This window comes from Caloenas nicobarica, chromosome 8, assembly GCF_036013445.1.
Source record: "Caloenas nicobarica isolate bCalNic1 chromosome 8, bCalNic1.hap1, whole genome shotgun sequence".
Lineage (NCBI taxonomy): Eukaryota > Metazoa > Chordata > Aves > Columbiformes > Columbidae > Caloenas > Caloenas nicobarica.
Window position 1 is genome coordinate 12,101,019 of NC_088252.1, and position 22,851 is coordinate 12,123,869.

Here is a 22,851-nt window from a genome sequence, read left to right on the forward strand (position 1 = left end):
ATAGCTCTGAGTTTATAGCTGAATAAAAGAGGTATAGATGTGTTTAACATTTTCAAGAGGTGATTTGTGCTTTAGCTTATAAACCTTTTAACAATCAATGCTTTAAAACATGAAAAGCACTTCTAGAGCTATGATTCCTTAAGGATCTTAAAGCTGATAGTTCATTTGTTTTGGTGGTCCATACAAAAAAAGGCAAAAAATGAAGGAAATGTATTAGCTTCAAGTTTAGATAATTGTCGTAACGCTTCTTAACATCATCACTCAGATAAGTTCACCTGTTTTACCACCATGCTACTGTTTCTTTCCAATTAATATTAGAACCTGCTTTGTTTCTTCAGCTGGTTGGATTGGAGCTTAATTTAATTTAACTGCTCTTAGAAATTAATTGCAAATATAAATATAGCTTTTTAAGGATTTGTTATCTCAGCTAATTTTATTTTCTTACATAATCTCCTGTTAAATGGATTTGCAACTTTTTGTTGCTTATGAAAGCCCAATTAACAGTTCTTTTGCAGTTTGGTTCAGTACTGCAATGGTAAAAGACTTTGATCTTCACAGTTTTTTTATTATGAGTTTTTTTAACAATTACATTTTCCCCTTCCCTCGGAAACAGCATGTGTGAGTTTCTTTAGCTCTAGGGCTTTAAGACATTTGTATGTTTGCACATCTGTACCTATAAGGATAAATATTTATAATATACCATATAAATGCACATACTTTTCCTGTTGTAAATGCAATTTCTAACAGGAGGTCCATCATCTTGCACATCATGTGTGGTTTCCTCAGTATTCTTGACTTGATTCAACCCTCCAGGCTCACCTTGTTACCTGTATATTATGGCAGTGGACTCCAATGTGCCGGAGTTTCATTTTTGAATGAAGTTGTTAACAGTAGATTTGCTGCCTGTAGATGTGTGTACATGGGTGGATGAGGCTCAACAGATCCTTCATCTTTGTCTTGTGTATCCATTCAAACAAAAAGAACAGTGCTGCACACTTTCAAATATATTCAAATATTAAATACTGTTTAAACCTGTAGCACATTGTTCATCTTTATGCAAGTCCTGCTCCAGCTGGTTTTGTTTTGCTTGTTAGCCATGCCTCAGGCATACCTGGCATCTACTGATCTTTTTCCTCTGCTCTTGTCCTTCTTTAAGAGTTCCTGACAGGGGGGCTGATGCAAACTGCAGCTCGGGCGTCACTGTTGTTAGCCAGAAACTGTATTCGTTAGCAAAGAACTGACATGTTCCCCGCTGACCCTGGCATTCAATGAATGGTGCTGATCTGAAGTCTTCTAGGCAACTTCCAGGTGACATCAGAGACTGTCCACCACCCTGATCACCAGATCCAGTGTGCTGGAAAGAACAATGAAAGAACTTGATAACTATGCACGAAAAATAGATAAATTACATTAATCTGTCATGTTCTGACTTGATTTGCTTTTAACTGCACTATTTTCGGTGATCTTAAATTGGAGTAAGTCTTCTTTGCTGGAGAAAATCTTAATATGCTCTGTAACGAGTTAATCTCAAAAGTCTAGAGCAGCTCACTTATTCTTCTGGTATTTATCAACTGAAGAAAAGAGTAATCCAAGTGGATTCCGAACAATGCTGTTATCTAAACTAGAGCAAATGTAACTAGAGGATGGCATTAAAAAGACCTGGTTCTCTAATTCTGAAAAGTGTGTCTTTGTGCATGAAAATCCCACTGTTTATTAAAGACAAGCAAGCAAAATCTTTGTAATTTTAAGAAATGTGTAGCCTAAGGCTATGACTTAGTCTGTATAACTACAGCCAGGTCTTGTTTCTTTCGTGAACTTTCCTTTTTAATGTTTGCAAGACATTAGATAGTTTACTTTTCAGAGCTAAAAATATTTGAACCTTTAGAACATGAAACACTGTATGAAAGAAACTTCTAGATATGATCATGTGCCCAGACTCTTACCATCAAAAAAGAATATCCTATCCAAAGACTTCTCCAGTTGAGCGGGCAGGGAGGAATTGACTGATCCTGGCTGTGAACGGCCACTGCCTGGGCCGGGGCCTCACACACGGCACATCTGCTGATGTACGGCTGGATTTCTTCTTCAGAGAGGGGCGTCATCGGCAAAGGAGCGGCACTGGACAACCAGTAAGACTTATCGTTTCGACTGGCGTAGTAACAAACTTGGTTGATGTTACAGTAAGCAAAGGGCATGGTGTTAAATACAGGAAGACAAGATCCTGCTAGACCTGAAAATAATAACAAATGATGCAAATTACTCCACTTCTTTCTTGGTAAGTTGAAAACAGTATTCTGGCCAATGTTGCCATAAACATATATATCTCAACAGGAGTTATTCACAGATCTTAAACCTCCCAGGCTCTTTACCAAAGCGGCTAATTATATTGAAAACAAACTTTTTTAATAACAAGTATCTTCCTTTGACCAATAATATTTGTGTCACAATCCAGTATTTAAACATGATGTAGTTTGTCACTATGGGAAACAGTTATGATAACAAATTTCTTAGCTGTGCCAACACTGGAAAATAAATTAGGCAAGAGGTGGTGGCTGGTTTAAAAGGAGATAAGCTACTTAGAAACTCATTAGGAGCAGCGAGAAACCAAATGCCAATGCTCATAAACAGAAAAATTTTGTGAAGTGTGACAAGCAGTTGTACCAGTGCATTAAGCTAAGTCTCAGCAGCTGTTCTATGGCCTTCCAGAAAGGTCTCACAGACTCTCAAAGTGAAATAAAAGGATTGAGGGATTTTGCAGAGCCAACCCTGCAAAATTCTCATCAGACAGACATTAGTGGGATTTAAGAAAGGACTAGTACATACTTCAGCATGAAGTACTTCAGTGAAATTCTTCTCCCAAAACTGACCTCAGAACAGTTTCATGATGACCTATTTAGTTAACAATAATAATCACTGCATTTATGTTCTGCCTTGAACTTTGTGCATGATTTGCTATGTCTGTAATGCCTCAAAACCCTAATGCCTTCTTTAAAGACATGTGACATTTCTCTACAGAAGCCAGTTTTGTTTATCACTGGTAATTTTCTATTCCAGTAGTAATAAGGGATCTGGAGTAGCCTGAGCAAGGAAAATGCCTGCGAAAAGAATACACTGGTCACAGGAAACAAGGACTTTCTTTTCTTTGAATTTTATTTTCACTGCTGTTACAAGGTGTTCTCTTACCAACTAGCTCTCCTGAGGGATACCAAATAGTGAAAACATTTCAAAACAACACTGCTGTACTAAAATCTCTCTTCTTAGTACTCTTTTAAGCACATCTTTTTTGTCTAGCTTATGAGGTTCTTGATCTTTCCTCCTAGGAGGCTTCTCTGCTTCTTGTATAATGAGACAAAAAGAATTCGGGAAATTTCTTCTGTGCAAATTGGAGCCAATTAGTTCCTCAGACTGCAAGTCGGGTTGCTTTTTTAGACAGCTAGTTTTAGTCGGAACAGTAGAAGCCTTATAAGAAGTGACCTAAGACACTAAAAGGAGCTGTCTTTGGGAGAAATTTGGCTGTCTTTTCAAAAAAACCATTAGCTGCTGACTCTCAAAAGCACACACTTCTGCTGCATGCATCTTACATAATTTTATTTGTAAAGCTTATGTATATTATTGAACTGTAACCATCTACTTAACCAGCTCTATTTCCCAAGCTGCCTCTACAGTAAAAAGGAGAAGACCCTCCAGGGAGCTATTTCAGAGTAGCCAAATGAGATTCCTGATCTAGGAAAATCTTGCCAGTGAGTTCAAAGACAGCCCTACTTGACTGGCGAGGGTGAGTGAAACAAGCCACTCACCTCTCCAGCCTCTATTCTAAATTACTTAGAGGTAGAAAAACTTTTTTCATTCAACTGCATAGCAGCAAAAAGCCATTTTTAAATGGGTCACATAATAGGGCAGCATAACCAATTTCATTATGATCAGTGTAAGTTAGTTTTGAGTCTGTAGAAAATAAGTAATTGAGGATTCTATAGCGTGCTCCGTTTGACTTTTCATTGTATAGAACACACCATGTTAGACCTTAACTAGAACCCAGTTATGTACCACAATACATACCAAGGTCTTGATTATGAGCTTTCTCTTGTCCTTCCAGGTACAGCAGACTATAGCCAGTCCATAATTTTGGCATCCCCTGTGGACAGAGTGGTTCCCTGTCTGACTGACTGTGCAGGATGAGCAAGAATCCACTCGCAGATCTAACATGGGGGCCTGGTGGTCCTGGGATGCCAGTCTGGCCTGGTGGACCTTATACATAGGAGAAAAGGTAAAAGAAATTTACTTGTATGAACGCATAGCTAGTGTGAACTTTTATCTTTTACTATATTTAAGTGTTCAGTAAGGAGTTCCTGACCGAGTATAATATAACTTCACAGGTTATCATGAGCAATAAAAACAGCAGTAGCCTCATCTTACCCTTCTGCTGGGAGAGCAATGAACTAGAGAGCACTGAGTGCTTCTCAGCTGGCTTTTCTGTTGTGCCTCTGTCCTGTGCTCTGTGGACTGAGAAACAAGCTGAGGTGGGCAATGATTTCCCAAACCTACTAGGATGACTTGTCTGGACTGAATTTGAATCCCTGCAGTAACAGTCGATGCCCTTCCCTCATGTATGTATTAAATCATTAATTTATTAAACAGCAGGCACAGTTAAAATACAATTCTAGTTACTCACATAGTTGCTCTATTAGCCCTGACTCAGAAATGCATACCTATTGATATATGGTGTTTAAGCGTGTGTGGTTATTTGCCTTTCTGGTCAATAATGGATGCTGAGATAAATTCTCTTCCAATAGGTCTTTTTACGTGTTATAAAATCAAGCACTGATGTGACATTTGTGAGTGAATTGGGAGAGAGAAAGAAGGGTTGTGGTATCTCAGGCTAGAGATGGATGTATCCATGTGTGAACTGGGGGGAGTTACAGCTTAGTCTCTAAGTCATGTCACACTTCTCTTCCCCCAAAGTCATGTTCCATTCTTACCTTGTGGCCCAGCGTACCCTTGCTCTCCTACGTTCCCCTGGTCACCTGGTGGTCCCGGTGCCCCCGGTAAGCCATCTTGACCTGGCAGGCCGCATGACCCTTCTTCACCTTTTCTTCCTAGATAAATACAAAGTATGCGCTTTCTGTTTATATGGCTCCATTTAAAGGTTATACGTTGTCCAAACATCCACAGCATGTAAAGGGCCAGTCAGCAGATCTGACAGGACCAAGAAATGACACTTTAGGATAGAGAGGTACAGAACTGCTTTTTGCTGGGAACTGTCTTTACAGCTTCACCTTGTGACCACAGTAGCAGCTCAGAGGTGCAACTTCAGCAGCAGCAACTGCTGGAAAGGTTTTATGTCCTCCCTATAGAACTTGTGTGATTTACAGCTGAAATCAAACCACTAACAAATATTATCCTGACAAAGCCTCTTGCAGGATTTCCATCAGTATCTGTACCATGTAATGAGTGTTAACTCATCCTGTGCCAGTCCTTCATCTTTTAAGACCCCAATTCTGCAAAGTCTTTAAATGTGTACTTAATTTCCTGCACAGTAATGTATGTATTGGAGTACCTACAGAACAGGGAGGGACTGCAGAACGGGACTACATCCAGTGGGGAAGGGTAAAGACATTTTAGGCTCCTGATGGCCTCACCTTTCTATATTTCTCATATATGTGCATTTTTATACATACAGATAATGAGGTGTGGCCATGACAGTAGAAGAGACATCTCATCTATAGGGCACAGACAGCAATGGTCCCATTCACTGGCTGCTCTAAACATAAATGGAATTGAACGAAGTTATACTTGTCAGATATTATTGCCCTCAGCATTGTTTCTCCTCTTTTGTTAAAAAAGCCTACACATGAGTATGTTTCTCTAGCACCAGAGTTGTTTCCCTTAATGGTGTGTTTCACTCCTTGCAAATTTTGCTATTTAACCTGCAGACTAATTCAAGGTTGTCTCACAACATTCAGTATTTCCTCATGCTAATTGTTACTAGATTCATTCAGAAAATCTAAACCAGTCAAAACGATTTAACAGCTTTTCGAGGTTGGTTGCACAGTTATTTTGCCAAAGCTCAAGTACACTGAAGTTCTAGTAATACACGTTTCTTTTGCCAGTAAAACCTCTAGTATGCCTTCTAAGCTGGGGAAAAAATTGAATTCTGCTATCTTAATGAAAGGAAAAGCATTACTAAGTGTTTCTTTTATAAAACCAGTGCAAGTATATATCATTGTATCATCTGGTTTTACAGAAACTGTTTTAATGCTGTATATAATGGAAACACAGCAATTCAACCCCAGAAACAACTTTTAGTTGACAAATCAATTAAGATCTGTAAAACCAGATAGTTCACTGAAAATTGCCTTGTGTTCACTTTCATGAGGGGAATGACTACTGCAGGGAATCTCCTGGGAGAAAATCGCAGATTTTTCTCTCTGGAGACCTTGCATGTCCAGTGCAGCCACCACAACAAACTCTCGTTTCCCAAGTAGGAAATATCTAAAACCACATGAGCAATTCCATTATCTAAACTAAATATTTCACCTTTAGGCACAACCTAAACTAAGGACAATATGCAGACATGCTATGCTGTGTTTCTATGAAGATGGCTGCTCTGTTGGAATCCTCAGGACGAGCATTGCCCTTGTTTTCTTTTTATCTATCAGAAGAATGTTTCAGTCTTTCATCGCTTTATTTTTAGTCTCTTTAGCCAGTTTTCTTTTGTGGTAACTTTTTAATGTTCCAACAGATAAAAAGTGCTATTGTAGCCATGTCTCTGACTTCAGTATCCTTTAGGATTTCAGTTAGCAGAGCTTTGTGATTCATTATTGCTAAATTTTAAAGCATGTGTATTTTAACATCCTCCAAATATAACCTGTCTAAACCATAGGAGGGGTTTGAGGCATTGCTTTTTCATTGGTTGGTAAAAAGGAAAAATACTGTTTGAAGAATTATTTTCTCCACAGTGCAGGATGCTTCTGCCCTCCCTGGCCTAGAGAAAGGGAACGCAGTGCAGGCAGGTGCACGTCACCTGGTTCAGTTACACTGATCCACCATCCTCAGCATTAACCAGCCCACGACATGTTTCTGGAGACTGTTAATAAGTCTTTAAGGAGAAGAAACAGGGTAAAACATAGAGAAGTAACACTGACACTGACCCTTTTCAATTTGTTGTCTAAATAGCTAAACTAGACATCCAGGCTTTCAAAACACAAGCTTACCCTGGGGTCCGGGGTGGCCTATTGGCCCTGGTAATCCTACAGAGCCATCATGTCCTCTTTGTCCTGCATCCCCAGGAGGCCCTGGGACTGCAGAGCATGAATCATCTATTTTTCCTGGTTCACCAGGGTCACCTGGAATGTGTCATAGGAAAGAAAATTTGACAAAAGATTGGTTAATAGCTCCCATGTGAAAAATCAGCATAACTGTTAGCTGGTTTTGGTATTCAAGTGTATACTTTAAGTATTTTAAAATCTTGAATTATTGAGTCTCACTGCTTTTAATTTTACTCTTGGTCTTTTAGTACAGCATTTTAATAGCATAGCAAGCATGTGTTAGCAAGTGCATGTGTTAGCAAGCTAGCTGCTATGTTTCAGATATTTGGTGTACAATTTCTGTATTTATGTGCCCCAAACTGATTTGAGTTAAAGCCTAAACTCTACCCAATTTCAGCACAAACACCTTAGCACACGTGAAGATTTACAGTACCATCAATAAGCAGGCCAAGGAAGCTAACCCACAATATCCATTTAAAATAATTATAATAATAAAAATTAATAATTATAATAATAAAAAAAGAATAATGGGCACATTTTATAAACTGAAAGTTACTGGGAGCCATTGGCTATTTGCATTTTGGAACAAAATCAGAATCAGATCAAGGGTTCAGTGTGTTTACTAATCCAGTGTTAGGATTCAAGCTTTTGCTAAGTTTTTTGAGTAGAAAGCAACTTGTGTGACAACTAAAACCCAAAATGATGATTTGAAATCAAAGTATTTTACAAGTTTGACATCATAGCATGAGACTTCTCAGTGTAGCATTATCGTGACATTGGTCTGCTTAGAAGTGCTAGCTACTTATGTGAAAAATCTATTAGAACTATGTTGTTTTAGCAGCATCTACTATTCCTAGCAGCCAAGCCTTCTAATAGCTTCTAATAAGAATGGAATGTGTCTATATAGAAGGAAGCCCATGTGAAAAGAACAATAATTGAGTCGTGAACTTACCTATGAAACCTGAAGGATTTGAAAAATGGAAAGCAGATTGTGGCCATTGTGGTGCAGGTAGAAACAAGTTTCAGGCATGTAAATAAGAGTAAAGAATAGAATGAGAACTGAAATCACTTATATGAAGTGACATTAGAAACAAATACATAGTTCAGAAATTTTTACACGAGACATCAGTTAATTTGTGGGGTTTTTCTTTTTTTTCTGCGATTGTTCAAATTGTCTGTATGCAGGTAAACATTAGTAAGATTATATATGAACAGAAAGATCATGGTTACAATTGAGTGACAATGAGCAACAGGTTCATAAGTACCTGTGGGACCTCTGGGACCAGGTTTTCCTTGAAAACCTTCATCTCCTGGTTGTCCTATAGCACCAGGTGGACCCTGTGGGCCATGGATTCCCATAGGACCTGGAAAGAAAACAGTTGTGCAATTACATGTGATTGTATTGTGAGAAAGTGAATATACGAATAAGATGAAGTCTTGGCTGCTTAAATAAGAAAAAATGCTTGGGAAAGCTCAGGTCTTCTTGTCTCCCAGAAAGAAATGTACATTTTCCTCTTCTCTTCCTGGTCTTGAACTGAACTGAAATTTAGGATTTTTCTTTTTGTAGAGATTGGAAGGGATTAGTGTAGGCAGGAGTCCTCTGCAGTGTGTGGAAGAAGCTGAGTATCTAGATCCCTGTTTTCAAACTAAAGAATCTGCTGAAAGCCCAAAGCTATTGATGTGAGGCAGATGTGAGACTGTCAGTTCAAACACATCTGCATCTTTCATAGTTTCTCAAGCCCCCTGCAGAGAGAGGTGAAGGTTTGCTTTATCTGGCAGATTCAAAACTTTTACTGCCTCATTCTCAGGTTGGTAGGGGAGTCTTCCAAGAAGGCATTGGAAGCAGTACATGTGACTCTGGCTCTACTCTGACCTTCTACCCCAGCCTTATCTTATCTGGAGGTGCGCAATGTCCACCCTACCCCTCCTCCCTGGCTCAGTCTCCAAGGGCAATCCCCTGTGCACAAGGCTCACTTGCAAAGGACTGGCTGTAAGTACACGTGCTTGTTAAAAACATCTCAGGCCATACCCTGTGGGCCTCTTCTTCCTTGGTTCCCTGGAAAACCTCTGGCTCCTTGTTGCCCTCGCTGCCCAGGGTTACCTGGTGTCCCTCGAATACCGATGTCACCTGGATCTCCTCGCACAAAGACAGTCTCTCCAGGAGGACCAGGATTCCCAGGCTGACCTGTGGTAAAATAACTTTATTCTTAATATATAAACAAAGCATAAACATCTAAAAATAGCCATGTTCCACTGGCTTTTTTGCTTTTGGGTTTTCTCCCTGGGATGTAGGACATCCCTTGCATGTCTTTGGAAATATTAGCAATAGCCTTTGTCCAAGGCATTGTAAGGAAGACAATAATTGGAATAGCTCCCAAATCCTCTGTAGATTTGTGCAAGCAGAAGGCAGCAGGTTAACCTTATGGGTGTTGAGACACTGTTACTCTATATTTATTACAGTGTTGCTTACATATCCAATCTCCTTACCCTGCTTCCTAACAGGAAGTAAGGACGGGTTCAGGTAATACTTGCTGTAAGGGGCCAGAACAACTTGCAAGAGCTCCATTTGAGGACCCAAATCTATAGGAGTTGACTGGATGCCTTAGCAACCCATGTTTGTAACAGAAGTGAGGTCTACATACGTGCTTACAAAAGAGTTGCCAGCTTTAGCTTTCCCAAGACGGATTTAAATTGGAAAGCTTTTTGTGGGTTTACCAACAATGGCAGGCTTCTGGACAACATCTTTTATCCTTCTTGCAAGGAAGAGAGGCCAGTAATCTTATTTCTGTTTGTTTCTGTGGAAATTGAGATATGTTGTAGCAGCAGGACTTGTACAGAATTACCATACAGGCCAGAAAACTGAATCTGAAGATCTCTATTTTATTCTTGCTCTGGTGATCTCTCCTCTTCTCTGTGTATTCACTGAGGTATTGATTGGTTTCTTTTTTCCCTATGCACTTTTATTCATTGTTCCATAGACAGCAACCCAGTTACTTCTAGTAGCTTCAGGGGCTTTTTACATGATCAAATTTGGTATTTTTCATTTTAATACCTCTGATGCCATTTAAACCAGGTGGTCCTTGATCACCTGGAGGACCAGGAGAAGCACTATCAGGAGATCTTCCCATAGGTCCAGTGGGTCCAACAGGTCCTCTTCTGCCTAAGGGATCACATTTTACAAAACAAAGAAAGAAAAAAAAATGAGGTGTTTTTTTACATTACAGAAATAAGTTACTAACTAAAAGAATGCTGACATGTGAAGTCATGGAGGTAATGTATGCTCTCACTTGTATACTGAGCATACCAATGATTAGGCTAATGAAGACATCTTGTGAAGTGAAAATATTTATCTTTTAAAATTTTTAATTCTTCCCATAAAGGGTACTTAAACTAAAGAATGCATCATCACACCTTGGCATATTGCTGCAAGTAGCTGCCTTCTCCTGAATTCTAACAATGGGAGAAATGGTAGAAATGTAAGATGAGTGGAGATTATGGAATCATTCTGCCTGCGACAGGATAAGTATACACAGGTTGTTCCCAGCAAAAGTGAGTTCAGCCATTTCTTAAAAATGTCATTGAATAAGATGAATTTACTAGCCCTAAATGTATTTTTTTTCCCAATTTGTAATTTGGATTTTTGCAAAATAAGACATTAGCACTTTAACGTATGGCAGGCAGGAAGAGTTACAGGTTATCATCCTCTGCATAACACTTTTGAATAGTTGCAGGTTGTTAGAACATGTGTTGCACTGTGATGGCTTCTCTTTTCTACAAAGCAGATCTAGTTTCTTCAGTCTTGTTTTCAACCCCATCCTTCCATTTACTGTCTAGTGAGTTCTTCCCAATTTGTCAAAGCTGGACACAGGATACCACGGGAGGCCTTGCCCATCCTATGTCAAGCAGTATTAATACATCTTAGAATGAAATTTTTTCTCTTCTTTTCCTCAACGACACCATTCTGCTGACTGCCCCAATTCACAAACTAGTAACTGAATTCAGAAAAATGACTGTCTTCACCTTAGAATAATTCACCTCACGAGAACTCACCTCTGCTAGTTTTGTTCTGCATGTGATGTGACACTGTGGCAAGGTTTGGTAGAGCAACGCTAATGTCATTTCTAATTGCAGAATTGTTGAGGCTTGAATGGGCCTCTGGAGACATTCTGGTCCAACCTCATCCACAAAGCAGGGTCAGCTAGAGCAGCTTGCCTAGGACTCTGTCCAGCTGGGTTTTGAGAATCTCCAAGGACAGACACTTCATAACTTCTTTGGGCAACCTGTTCCCATATTTAATCACCCTCACAGGAAAAAGAAAGCTTTTCCTTATATTTAAGTATAATTTCCTGTATGTCAGTTTGTACCCATTGCCTCTTATCCTGTCACTGGATAGCACTGTGAAGAATGTCTCCATGTCTTTCTCATCAGGTACTTATACACACTAATAAAATCCCCCCAGAGCCTTCTCTTCTGGAGGCTTAGCAGTTCCTACTCCCTCAGCCTCTCCTCATACAACAGATGCTCCAGTCTCTTAACCTTCTCAGTAGCCCTCTCTCAAACACTTGCTCTTTCCTTTTTCTATGCAATTCCTATATTACCAAAGCTCTGCAATAATCACAGCAATCTTGTGATACAGATCTATCTGCCATTTACAGCAGAATAGTTGATAAGATTTACTATATTTCTGTGACTACCAGATCTCCTGCACTCTTTTTCTTCAGGAATTTCTTCCCAAGAGGCAACTCCACCTAGCAGTACCCTGAATCTGTCCAAGCACAAGTCCATCATTCTCTATTCTTATTCTTTCCTTTTCTGTAACATAATAAACAAGAAATACTGGGATCTCTGAATCTACTCAGGAAACATCAGCATGTTATTGCAATAAAAATGTTTTTAGGGAGGGGATTTCTGGGTATGCATTAATGTTCATACTAACCAGGGGACGACCCTGTATGAGCTTCATTTCAACTTCGCAGGGCACCACTAAGGAGAAAACCCTTTCTTACCTGGGAATCCTGGGAATCCCCTTTCTCCAGGGGGGCCTGGAATAGAAATACCAGGCCATCCAGGTTCACCTCTGTCTCCTTTTGGTCCAGGTTCTCCTGGGTATCCTGGGGCCCCTGTTTCACTTTGACCTTTATAGGAAAACAATTATGTACATAAAGTTTGCAGTGAGTACAAATACAGATGTGCAGAATAGAAATATCAGCTGCAGATGTTCTTCCTTGCAAGGGTTGCCTAGTGCTATTTTTCTGGTTCTCTCTTGGAAGCTGGAAAGAGTTTTGTTGAATCTGGCCCTAATTCATCTCTTTCAAAGAAAGCAATCTTTTTGCTTTAATCCTCTTCTTCAGGGGTTATTTTATGATGCCACTACTGTCTGTAACTTGAAGTACAAACTGACTGCATGGTCCTAAATTTAATTTTCTACTGGCATAAACTTATAATCTCTAGAGAGATGGTGAGCACTGTTTAATACTGCTTCAAAAGCACCTTTTGAAAGTTGCGAATAGATTAGCGTGAGTGAAATCCAGGTTCCTCTTAAGTTTGTGGCACAACTCCCATGGACTTCAATGGGGCTGGGATTTCATAAATCTCCTTTTAATTTGTTAATTTATCTTTTACATATAAAAAAAACCTGGAGACTTGGCTCTACTTTGAATCATCTGCACTGAACGTTTTCATTTTATAAACAGCCTTGAAAGGTTCCAACAAAACTATGAGTAATGGAAGTTTTAAAGTTTTCCCCACAAATAACTGCAGGTGTGTTGTTAGGCGTACTTGAGGTTGTTTGAAAATTTAGTCTGGGCCTTAATATCTTCTGGGGAAGGCAAATATCAAAATCACATGCATCATTCTTTGCACGTTCAGTCACTTAAGATTTTCTGTTCCACATAGCTATTTCTCTTCTTTACCTGGAGATCCTGCAGAACCTTTTTGACCTTTTAGTCCATCCAAGCCATCCAGTCCGGGCAGTCCGGGAAGACCTGAGAGGTATTACAGGCATGACTGGGTGCCACAATAATCCTTTAAAGTTGCAATTAAAAATTATGCCTTTTTTCTTTTTTTTTCTGGCAACACATTCTGGATCAAGGCAGGGTACTTGCTGAATTTGATTCTTATTGGCAACTGAAGATGAAATCACATTGCACCTGAATACAGTCTTTTTGGAAAGGAAAATGTGAAAAATCTGAAAATAGCAATCATAATCCAGTTTCACATCAAAGCAATTAGCAAACATACCTTTTAACCCTTTAGGTATTGCTATACTGCAGCTAGCAGCAGGAAGCTCAGTATGGGCTCATTGACTCTACAGTGAAGCTCTAGTCTGTGGCCAGACTACTGCTGCTACAGGGGATGATTCACTAGCCCAACATTGGCTGTGCTGTCACTGCCTGACCAGGTGACCTGCATGCAGACACTGCCTAAAATAACTGTAAGGCTGGAACTTCACTGTTCCAAATGTAAGTGCAATTTAATCTAGATGCACTAGAAAGAAGCTAAATTTTCACCTTGCCGCTCTTCCCCAGTCCTTCAGATTTCACACAGAAGATTATGTTGGTTGGTTGGTTTGTTTGTTTTTTCATCATGCTATTACAAAAATTCTTTAAACTGAACAGCACAAAGTCTTTGAAGACAATGAATCTGTAATTGAGACCTATGCTGACGTGATAGTATACAGCAGCTTTGTCACTAGTGATTTTCACGAGATGACCAGATCACAGGCTGAGTGTTCATGCTAGTCAGGTGTATAACTTCTACTTCATAATCTGTGCTTTTTTGAAAATTGTTAAAACACAATAAGTAAAAACATAGATGGCATTTTTTTATCTCTTCTTAAAGCTGAACTAATCTGAGATTGTTTTTTGTTTGCAGTAGAGAGTAAAAATATCATGTCATTAGCACTTTGTAGTTTCCTAAGTTGTATAGACAAAGTATCAAATGTGAAGATGTATGCTATTAAATGTAGACAGCAGTCTGTCACCTGCTGATAGGGACAGATCTGGCAAAACTGATGGGTCATTTTGTAACAGGTTTCAAAGAGGTTTCAGACAGAGGAATAGACTTGGGACACTTCTTGCCCCAAAGAGGGACAGATTAGAGTGGACACTGGTTGTCAAGAAGTTGAACAATACTGGCGGGACCTGTTCCTGTCTCTTTTCCACCTTCATTCTGCCTAATTTCCCTCCTCACCATGTCGTCTCCTGGTCACACAGGATTCCTCATCCAGTTGCAGTGGTTTTCCACAAGTCTGAATTATCTTTGTCTGTCTCCTTTTCCCTGTCTCACCAATTCCTGGCATAGAAGATGTAGGTTCTCTGTTTCAGTTCCTGTGCTGGATCCCAGCCTGTCCTGCAGCACGCAGATCTGCTGTATATCCAGAGCATGAATCATGGGAGAATTTATTGCTCTACTTAAGCACATATGAATGGATTTTTTTTTTAAGTTTGTAAATTGGGTCAAATTTGGCAGGGACAAATTGCTGCAGGAATAGCAACAAAAATACCCTTCATTAAATGCTTCACCTTCCAAATTTAAAGGTCCCTGGTTCAAAGATGGGTCATCTGAGAAAGGAAAAATAAAAGGGCGCTAGAGTTCTTTAACAGGCACACCAAAAATAATAATCCCATAGCTTTGTTCTCAGAAACTGTTGAATTATTTTAGTTAAAACTTAATAAAAGAATGAAAAGAAAGGGAAAAAAAAAATCTAGCCTGTAGCAAACACTGGTCTGGGAAAATTTTAAATTGAGAAGATTGTTTGAAAACCTGCAGGACATGGATAATATACTCTTCTAAGTAATCCCCTTCATAATACGGAATACTAGTAATCCAGATTGTAATATCTTTTGTGCCCTTAATTAACTGCTCTTTAACTTTTCATGACATTCTAAGTTTCGGTCCTGCTCTCTGTTGCCTGCTTGTACTTTGAGGATGTTCCCATTTTCAAATTGATGTAAAAGTTGCATGCCAATTTGGGGAATTTAACAGTGGTATTTTAAAATTATTATGAACTTCTAATGATTTTTGGCACCCAGGTCACCATTTAAAACCTTTTTTTTAGCTCATTCAGTCAGGATTTGCTTGGTTTACTTGCTTTCCAGGGAATTTCTGACACATTTGCCAACAATCTATTATAATATCAACACGTATAATTCTAGATTTTTGGATTCCTATAGTCCTATATTTCTAGGTACAGCTGAATTGGCTGACCTATGTATGAACCACTGTTCCTGTATTTTACAGCCCAATTCTGCTTCTACTCACACAAGTAATTCTGCTGATGTTCTTAATATTACTTGCTTCATCAAGGATTACTCATACAAGTAAGGCTTGCCAGACCAAGCCCTTAACTAGTAAAACTATCTCTGTAATAAAGAAAATGTGATTATGCTTTGGTAGATGCTGTTTAACTAATTTTTGTAATGTAGAAGTTCTTCAGGCACAACACATTTAATGCAAATGAGAAGCAATTAGACTAACAAGGCCATGTACTTAGATATGAACAGCCAATTAACCGTTTCACTTCTAATGCTAGGAAAAATATTTATTGAAAATGGCATTAAGATCTATATTCACCGATTTAACTGAAATAAAAATTCCATTCCGTTTTCATTACTGGATATAATCTCAAAGGTGTTAACCTGCTTTTCAACTATGCTGGCAATACATAGAATCCTAAGGCTTAGCAGGCCACTTGGTCTCTAATGAATTACCATTTGGAACTGAACTTTCCCCTCTGCAGCATGTGTGTTAATTTGTTACATTTCCTGTGCAGGACTTGGCATAACTTCTGTGCAATATAGAAGTGGCTTACCACTTACGACAAGAAGAAGAGATTCCATCTGCTACTAAGAAGTTTTCAGCAGAAGAATGCTGGGTGTTTTTTTGACCCCTCTCAATTTAGACATCCCTGTCACTGCAGATCTCTGCCTTTGTTACAGCAAATATTGTTTGCAACAATGAGATGTTCTCTCACAGATCATGCACCAGCAAGGAATCTGTTATGACAGTTTAAATTGGTACCACATACTTTACTGCAAGCAATCATAAATGGTTCCCATTTTTAATGTAAATTTTCAGTAGTTTATAAAAAAACCTCAATTTTTTCCTTAGGCTGAATTTGAAAAAGTGGATCTATTGTTCCCTCTAAGCATTTATCATAGCCCCAAGTGTTACTTTACTGTGATTGCTGTATATGGGTCACTAATATTCTTTCTGCCCAGGAACTGGTTATGAAGCGCATTATAACAGAGAGAGGATACAAAGTACCTAGCAGATTACCTTTCTTTATAAAGCATTAATGCAACTTAAAATTTCAGTACGTCATTCTCAGTATAGCAAAGGTTAATAATGTTCTCCAACAAAAACAACTTGATAGATGAACTGCTGTTCAATCTAAACATAACAATCCTTGTGAGTAAGTGTAAATTAAGATTTGGGGGAAACGTTTCTACGCTATATGGATTAAAAATCAGGTTTTGGAGAAAACAAAACATCAAAACCACCAACAAAAATAACTCAAGTTATCTTATGACAAATTGTTAAAACAAATCTGTAAGACGAAACTGTCTGCAGCAGTTTGCTGGTTTTGTTAGAGTAACAGTGGCACTCCCTGGTGAAAAGGTAGAACACAGCATAATTGAAGTGAAACATCTGAGTTACTGCAAACTCCTTTTTCTTTCCTTAACTACTGCTATCAGTTACATCAGCTGAGCCAGAATCTGTTTCTGCCTTCTTCCTTACTCATTTTAGGTTGCATCCCATTTTTCTGAGGTAGCATTTATGTTACTTTTCAAAGGCAATGGGAACTGGCTTAATTCTTCTAGCAGTTTGAGAGGATACACAGTCAAAATATTGCCCACAGGCCTTTTCCATTTTCACTACTAAAAGGGTATTTATGTCTGCTGCTGTTACATGAGCAGTAGAACAGTACTGTATACTGTTTACCTTTTCTGCCTTGCGATCCAGGTAATCCTTGCAATCCTGGAGGTCCCGAAATTCCATGTTTCCCTTTTTCTCCAGCTTCTCCTGGCAATCCCTGATGACCTGTCGCTCCTGGGGGGGAACCACAGACACACACACACACACAACTATGAATGTGCAAATCTATTAAACTGTTGATTTTTTTTTTTTTTTCTTCATGCTATGCAGCACACTGCATTAATCAGAGGTACCTGAAAGTGTATGGGAATGTATGAAGAACTGATGGATTTTGCTCTCTGAGAGTGAGCAGACTATTGCTGCTGTCTATAGGTACAGAAATAGCTTTCAATCCACACCTTCATATGATGTATGATTTCTCTAGCATCCTCCACAGAGGTGCCTCCTCAGCTGAATTTTCCTGTTCCATATCTCTTTTGAGCTGTTACATGGCACTATTTTTTAAACTTTGGCATTACCTGGAAATCCAGGTATTCCTGGGTATCCAGGGTCACCCTTGGATCCTGGTCGTCCAGGCTGCCCTTGGATACCTGGTGAACCCTTCTCTCCTGGGAATCCACAGAGTCCTTAAAAAAAAAAAAAATCTAGCATTTATTTGTTTAAAGTTTCCCATTCTTCATCTCATTATAAGCTTACAAATATAAAAGTTCAGTAAGGTGTTTCTTGACTAGAAAAATAATTTTATTCAAATAATGCAGATCCTTGCATCTATTTATAGCAATGAATTATACTGACCTCTCTGGTGATATCTGAAAGAGCAGAAATGCCCAGCAAGAAATAGCCAAGCCAGGCTTTATTCTAGTAAGTGTTGGTTTGTTGGTGCTGTACTAGACAACAGTAGTCTCTACCTCTAATGCTCATCCTGCCTACATTACACATTGTGATGCCTCTCCATTCCCTGGGCTTACAACTATAGAAAATACCGCTCAAAATACATATGAAGCAGAGCTCTCTATCCACTAACATAACTTAAAGAAAATAAGTTTTTAAGTCCAATTTTTTCTTCAGTCAGAGGTACCTGGTAATCCTGGATCTCCGGGAGGCCCTTTTCGACCACGTGTACCAAGCAGAGGAGTTGGGTCACCTCTTTTGCCTGTTGAGTTACAATAACTTTCATTTCATACAAGTATCCTTTTCATCCACAAACCCAAAGTTGGACAATTTTGTAAGATAGATAACTTACTATACATATTAGCAGCTATAAAAGGGACTGAGAGAGCACAATGAAAAATGCTTTGGCCCATGCAAGTTATCTGCCAGCTCGGCTTGTCTTGAAGTAGTAACTCAGTTTGTGTCTCAAGTGACTCCTGGCAGCATTCATGTAAACTTCCCATAATGAAAAAGCCAAAACCAAAAATTATGGGAACTTTACCAATACTGACAGCATATAATGAAAATGAAAAGACATTGAATAAATTCCCTGTAACACTTTATTAAACAAAGAGAACTCCTTATGTGGGTTTGTGAGGATGTGCACAATCAATATAGCATGAGTCTATTTTACTCAGTAAAGACCTTTCAGGGACTCGCTGGGGACTTTAAGCCAGCACACCTCCTTCTTTCTGTCTGTGCTGAAATTCCTGTTTATCACATAATCAATAATTCCAAGCAATTTTGCCTTACATTGTCTGTACAAATGTCTGACCTCTCCTACCTACTGATGCTGTTTCCAGCTTCATTGTCTGATTTTGCTGTGAAGGCTTAAAAGAAACTATCAAGTTCAAATGTTGCTAGAAATCCCCTGCCATAGCAACCCCCACCTTTACTGGCTATTTTCTGCTTTAGTTTCAAGGATAACTTTTCCAGTAAATTTGTTTTCAATAAATTTCATGGAAGTTTTCTTTATATTGACTACTTTACTTTTTTTTTGGTAGGAATATATTCCCTGGCTAAGGTGGTCTTGAATTTTTGAAGAAATGGAAAATGTAACTGAGAAAATAATTTCTCCTGTCCTCTTAATGCTTTTTTCCAGGCAATGATTTAATTTTGCTATTAGTAATGAAATGCTGCTTCATGGAAATTTGGAATATGATGGATGATACCATCTTGTATTTCACTGAAACACTTTTTAAAAATCTAAATATTATAGATAAATTTTTCAGAATAATCTCTATCTATGCAAAAAACAATATGCAAAACTTTGTATTTTCAACTGAATGATTTTGCTTGCATGGGTGTGAAATCTGCCTGATTTTTTATGCTACACTTTCAGATGTTCCAAGAATTCAAAAATCATAGCCTGGAAAACACTGGAAAATAAGTGATATAAAAAAATTATAAAGCATGTAGAATATTTTAAAAATTCCACATATCTGTATAATAGTATACCATAATACCATAAACAATTGCATTTTCTCTTATTTGATTTGACAAATTTTACAGATCAATAAGAGAGGATTTTTGCATGTGTTTGAGGGAATATTAAACCCTATGAAACCTGACACAAATTTATCTTCTAAACTAGTAAGATGTACTTTAGAAGGGACAAACTGTTAAAGAACATACCAAAATGCAAATTTTCTCTTCAGGTAAGACAGACTTGTTTCTAATGACATTTGCGTGTTAATTATTTTTGCGTCTGTCCTGTTTTCCCTTTTCTAGTGAGTACTTGCCATCTATCAGAGCGCACACATCCTAACAATACTGCTCTTTTCAAAAGTACATCTATTTGAACTCATTACCTTTAGATCCTTTTGGGCCAGTCAGTCCTGGGTTTCCAGGGATTCCTGGTAAGCCAATATCACCCTGATTTTTTTAAAAAACAAAATAAAAATGTTTGACATATGATATGTGTAGCAGGAATGATCTGTAAGAGCATTTGGTTCTCTTACACTGGTAAATGGACCAGCAATCAATATGAATAGCAAAACTGTGCCTGAAGCTCAACAGCAAAGCATGCTGTCTTTGTTACACATCTAACAGTGACCACTAACACTTCCAAGAAGCTGTAGATTAGACTTGCTAATCATTTTGAATTTGTGCTTTCATAGTTTATGCTAACTCTTGGCTTGAACAGCTTAAATTCCCCACAGATGGCTTGAGTAATTTGATTTAAAAGGTACCATAAAAATGTACCAAATATTGTTGTATGTTGCCCAAAATCTACTATAAATATTAACCAGCAATATGTTGTGATGTAACAGTAAAAACGTAAAGATTTTTCTTAGTGTTTCTTTTGAATAATGTCCTGTAATCAGCAAAACAGATTATCTCTTCAAAGAAATATAATAAAAGCCAAGTCAAGCAAAGATATGTCCCTTTACCAAAAAAAAAGAAAAAAAAAATCAAACAAAAAAACCCCCACAAAACAACTGTGCTTTAAGCTTCATGTAATCTCACAGCCTGTCTTCCTAGCATACAAGCCAGTGAAGAATTTTACCTTGTATGTGACGTATGTGCAGTTTTTTCTATTTGTTCTTAAGCAATATTGCTTGTCTGGGTTCTGTTTGGTGTAAGTTGTCAGTATGGGCACAGAAGACTTGATTTGTCATGTCTATTGGTTTGGCTGCTCCACATATGAAGAAACAGCTATACATTATATTAATTTCATACTTGTGCTGCTGCTACATTATGATCTCTGCAGTAAGTGATTTGTCAATCTGTTTTTAGGAATCATGGTAAAGACTTGATTGTGCATCCATTTTTTGCTCCCCCTTAATTAGTGCAGTGTAGCCTGGACTTCCACCAAGTGGCCATATATTACAACAAAACCACAACATGCAGCTAGGAGAGTGGGCAGAGGCCCTTTGACTCTGACTACAGTTCCTGCTAAAATGTTATCAAAGGATTGAAGTGTTGCAGAAAGGAATTTCCTGACAGTCTGTTTTCAGGAGGAACATCTAAAGGGTAAGTACAGTAGAAGTGCCCTTCACCATGTTTCTTGGAGGAAGGAGATAACTGCAAAGTCCAGGACACTTCACTACCACTTTCAGTTTACCTGGTCACCTGGTTGTCCTTGAAAACCTGTAATTCCTTTAAAGCCCTTTGGTCCAGGGAGACCCCGTGATCCTGGAAACCCCATCAGTCCAGTGTCACCGTGGTCACCTGGCAGTCCCGGGACACCGTTCTTCCCTGGAAATCCTGGGGTGCCTCTGAAACCAGTATTGCCTTTTTCACCTGAAGTTAATTGCAGAACAAGATAACAACCAATATAGTCAAGCTATGATTTGGCACTTATTCCGCATATGGCTATGCTTTCCCCTTTGTGTATTGCCTTAGTAGTAGTCCAAAGAAACTAGCCTGCTAGTTTAAGAATCTGTAAATGCAATAAGGTAGCTGGGTGTTATTACTGCAACTGTGAGTCCAAACCTGTGAAAAACACCAGTGATTTACAATAGATAAATGTGTGTATATGCAGGGCTTTATTTTATGAACCTACCTCTTTCACCTTTAAATCCATCCTCACCAGGAAACCCTGGTTCCCCCTTTTGTCCTTTCTCAAGACGGAGGTTAATGCAGCCACTGTCTCCTGGAGGCCCTCTTTCACCTTTGAGCCAAACATATGGAATGTAAGTAAATCCTCATGACATGTCCTGAAAATTAATTTTAGTGAAGACTTCCATAACAGAGACAGCTTTCAAATACTAATGCAGTTCTCAGTGGTTTCAGCAGACTCACTGCTCATGGAATTTTTTATCCTTCTCTCTTTTTTTTTTTTTTTTAGTTAATTCAGTAGTAACCCAGGTTATGTTAAATCAGAATTATTCCCTGCTTGTCTGGAATATGAAAGATGGTTCTTTCCTTTCCTTTCAACAGGTTCTCACCTGTTGGTGGTTCTCTTTCCTATATTAATATTTAGAGAGATTATTTCCTGTATGTTTTGCATAGATTGAAGAACACAGACAATATGAGAGAAATCTTGAAAAATCTAAAGTTTCAGATGTGTACAGGACAAAATTCAAGGTTTGTTTGAATAAGTGATGTTACTGTGTTTGATTTAGTGGTAAATGCACCTATTCATCTGAGAGGAATTAATTTTTCTTCAGTTATTTTTCATCATGCATTCGTAAGTGAAAGCTGTATCTAGGATTTAGTATCTCTGAAAATAGAAGTGAATATACCCTTATAACAAGAAGAAAAAGTAAATATATTCTTAACACAGTAGTAACAAAACTAAACACAGCAATAACATAACTACAGAGTGAAGCGGATTTTTACAAACCTTTTATTCCCATATCTCCACATTCTCCACTAGTCCCAGGTGGACCCATTTCTCCTTCTTCACCTTTAATACCGGAGATTCCCATTGGACCTTGTGTTCCTGGGAGTCCTGGGAATCCTTGGGGCCCTTGAATCCCTTTGCTTCCTGGTAATATTAAATGCTTTATTTACATATTCAGCCTGCTATGCTGTGGCTGTCATATTCTAAGGAAGAGTGTAAAGCAAATGGCAGGATGTTTAGCAGGATTCCTTAGGGAATCAGCAAAGCTAGAGAACCAATAGCTGGAGCGTGGCTTCATGCCAAGATCAAACTTGTCTTGAAAACCAGATTGCCTTGAAGCAAACAAATATCTTCCCCCTCCCTGCTGCCACCCTCTGGAGCTTTGAGCTTCACTCACTAACAAAGCAGCTATCCCCAACACACCTCAAATACCATGCATAGCCTAAGACCACCAGATTTTGCTTGTGGCTCCTGGAAATCATGACT

General features: G+C 38.6%; 1 protein-coding gene across 1 annotated transcript in view; it reads right to left on the minus strand.

Moving 5' to 3' along the window:
• Positions 1-1,068: 1,068 nt before the first annotated feature.
• COL4A4 (collagen type IV alpha 4 chain) overlaps positions 1,069-22,851 on the minus strand; it is a 67,018-nt gene continuing 45,235 nt past the window's right edge. Inside the window, exons 30-47 of the mRNA XM_065639796.1 lie at positions 22,366-22,509; positions 21,583-21,690; positions 21,142-21,320; positions 19,886-19,949; positions 18,223-18,297; positions 17,663-17,770; positions 17,211-17,318; positions 13,178-13,249; positions 12,272-12,400; positions 10,318-10,425; positions 9,295-9,450; positions 8,531-8,629; positions 8,218-8,226; positions 7,212-7,343; positions 4,977-5,093; positions 4,057-4,245; positions 1,944-2,230; positions 1,069-1,354 (exon numbers count right to left, since the gene is read on the minus strand). Of these exons, the coding sequence (XP_065495868.1) occupies positions 1,091-1,354; positions 1,944-2,230; positions 4,057-4,245; positions 4,977-5,093; positions 7,212-7,343; positions 8,218-8,226; positions 8,531-8,629; positions 9,295-9,450; positions 10,318-10,425; positions 12,272-12,400; positions 13,178-13,249; positions 17,211-17,318; positions 17,663-17,770; positions 18,223-18,297; positions 19,886-19,949; positions 21,142-21,320; positions 21,583-21,690; positions 22,366-22,509 (2,348 nt within the window). The 3' untranslated portion in view covers positions 1,069-1,090. The remainder of the gene's footprint in view (positions 1,355-1,943; positions 2,231-4,056; positions 4,246-4,976; positions 5,094-7,211; positions 7,344-8,217; positions 8,227-8,530; positions 8,630-9,294; positions 9,451-10,317; positions 10,426-12,271; positions 12,401-13,177; positions 13,250-17,210; positions 17,319-17,662; positions 17,771-18,222; positions 18,298-19,885; positions 19,950-21,141; positions 21,321-21,582; positions 21,691-22,365; positions 22,510-22,851) is intronic.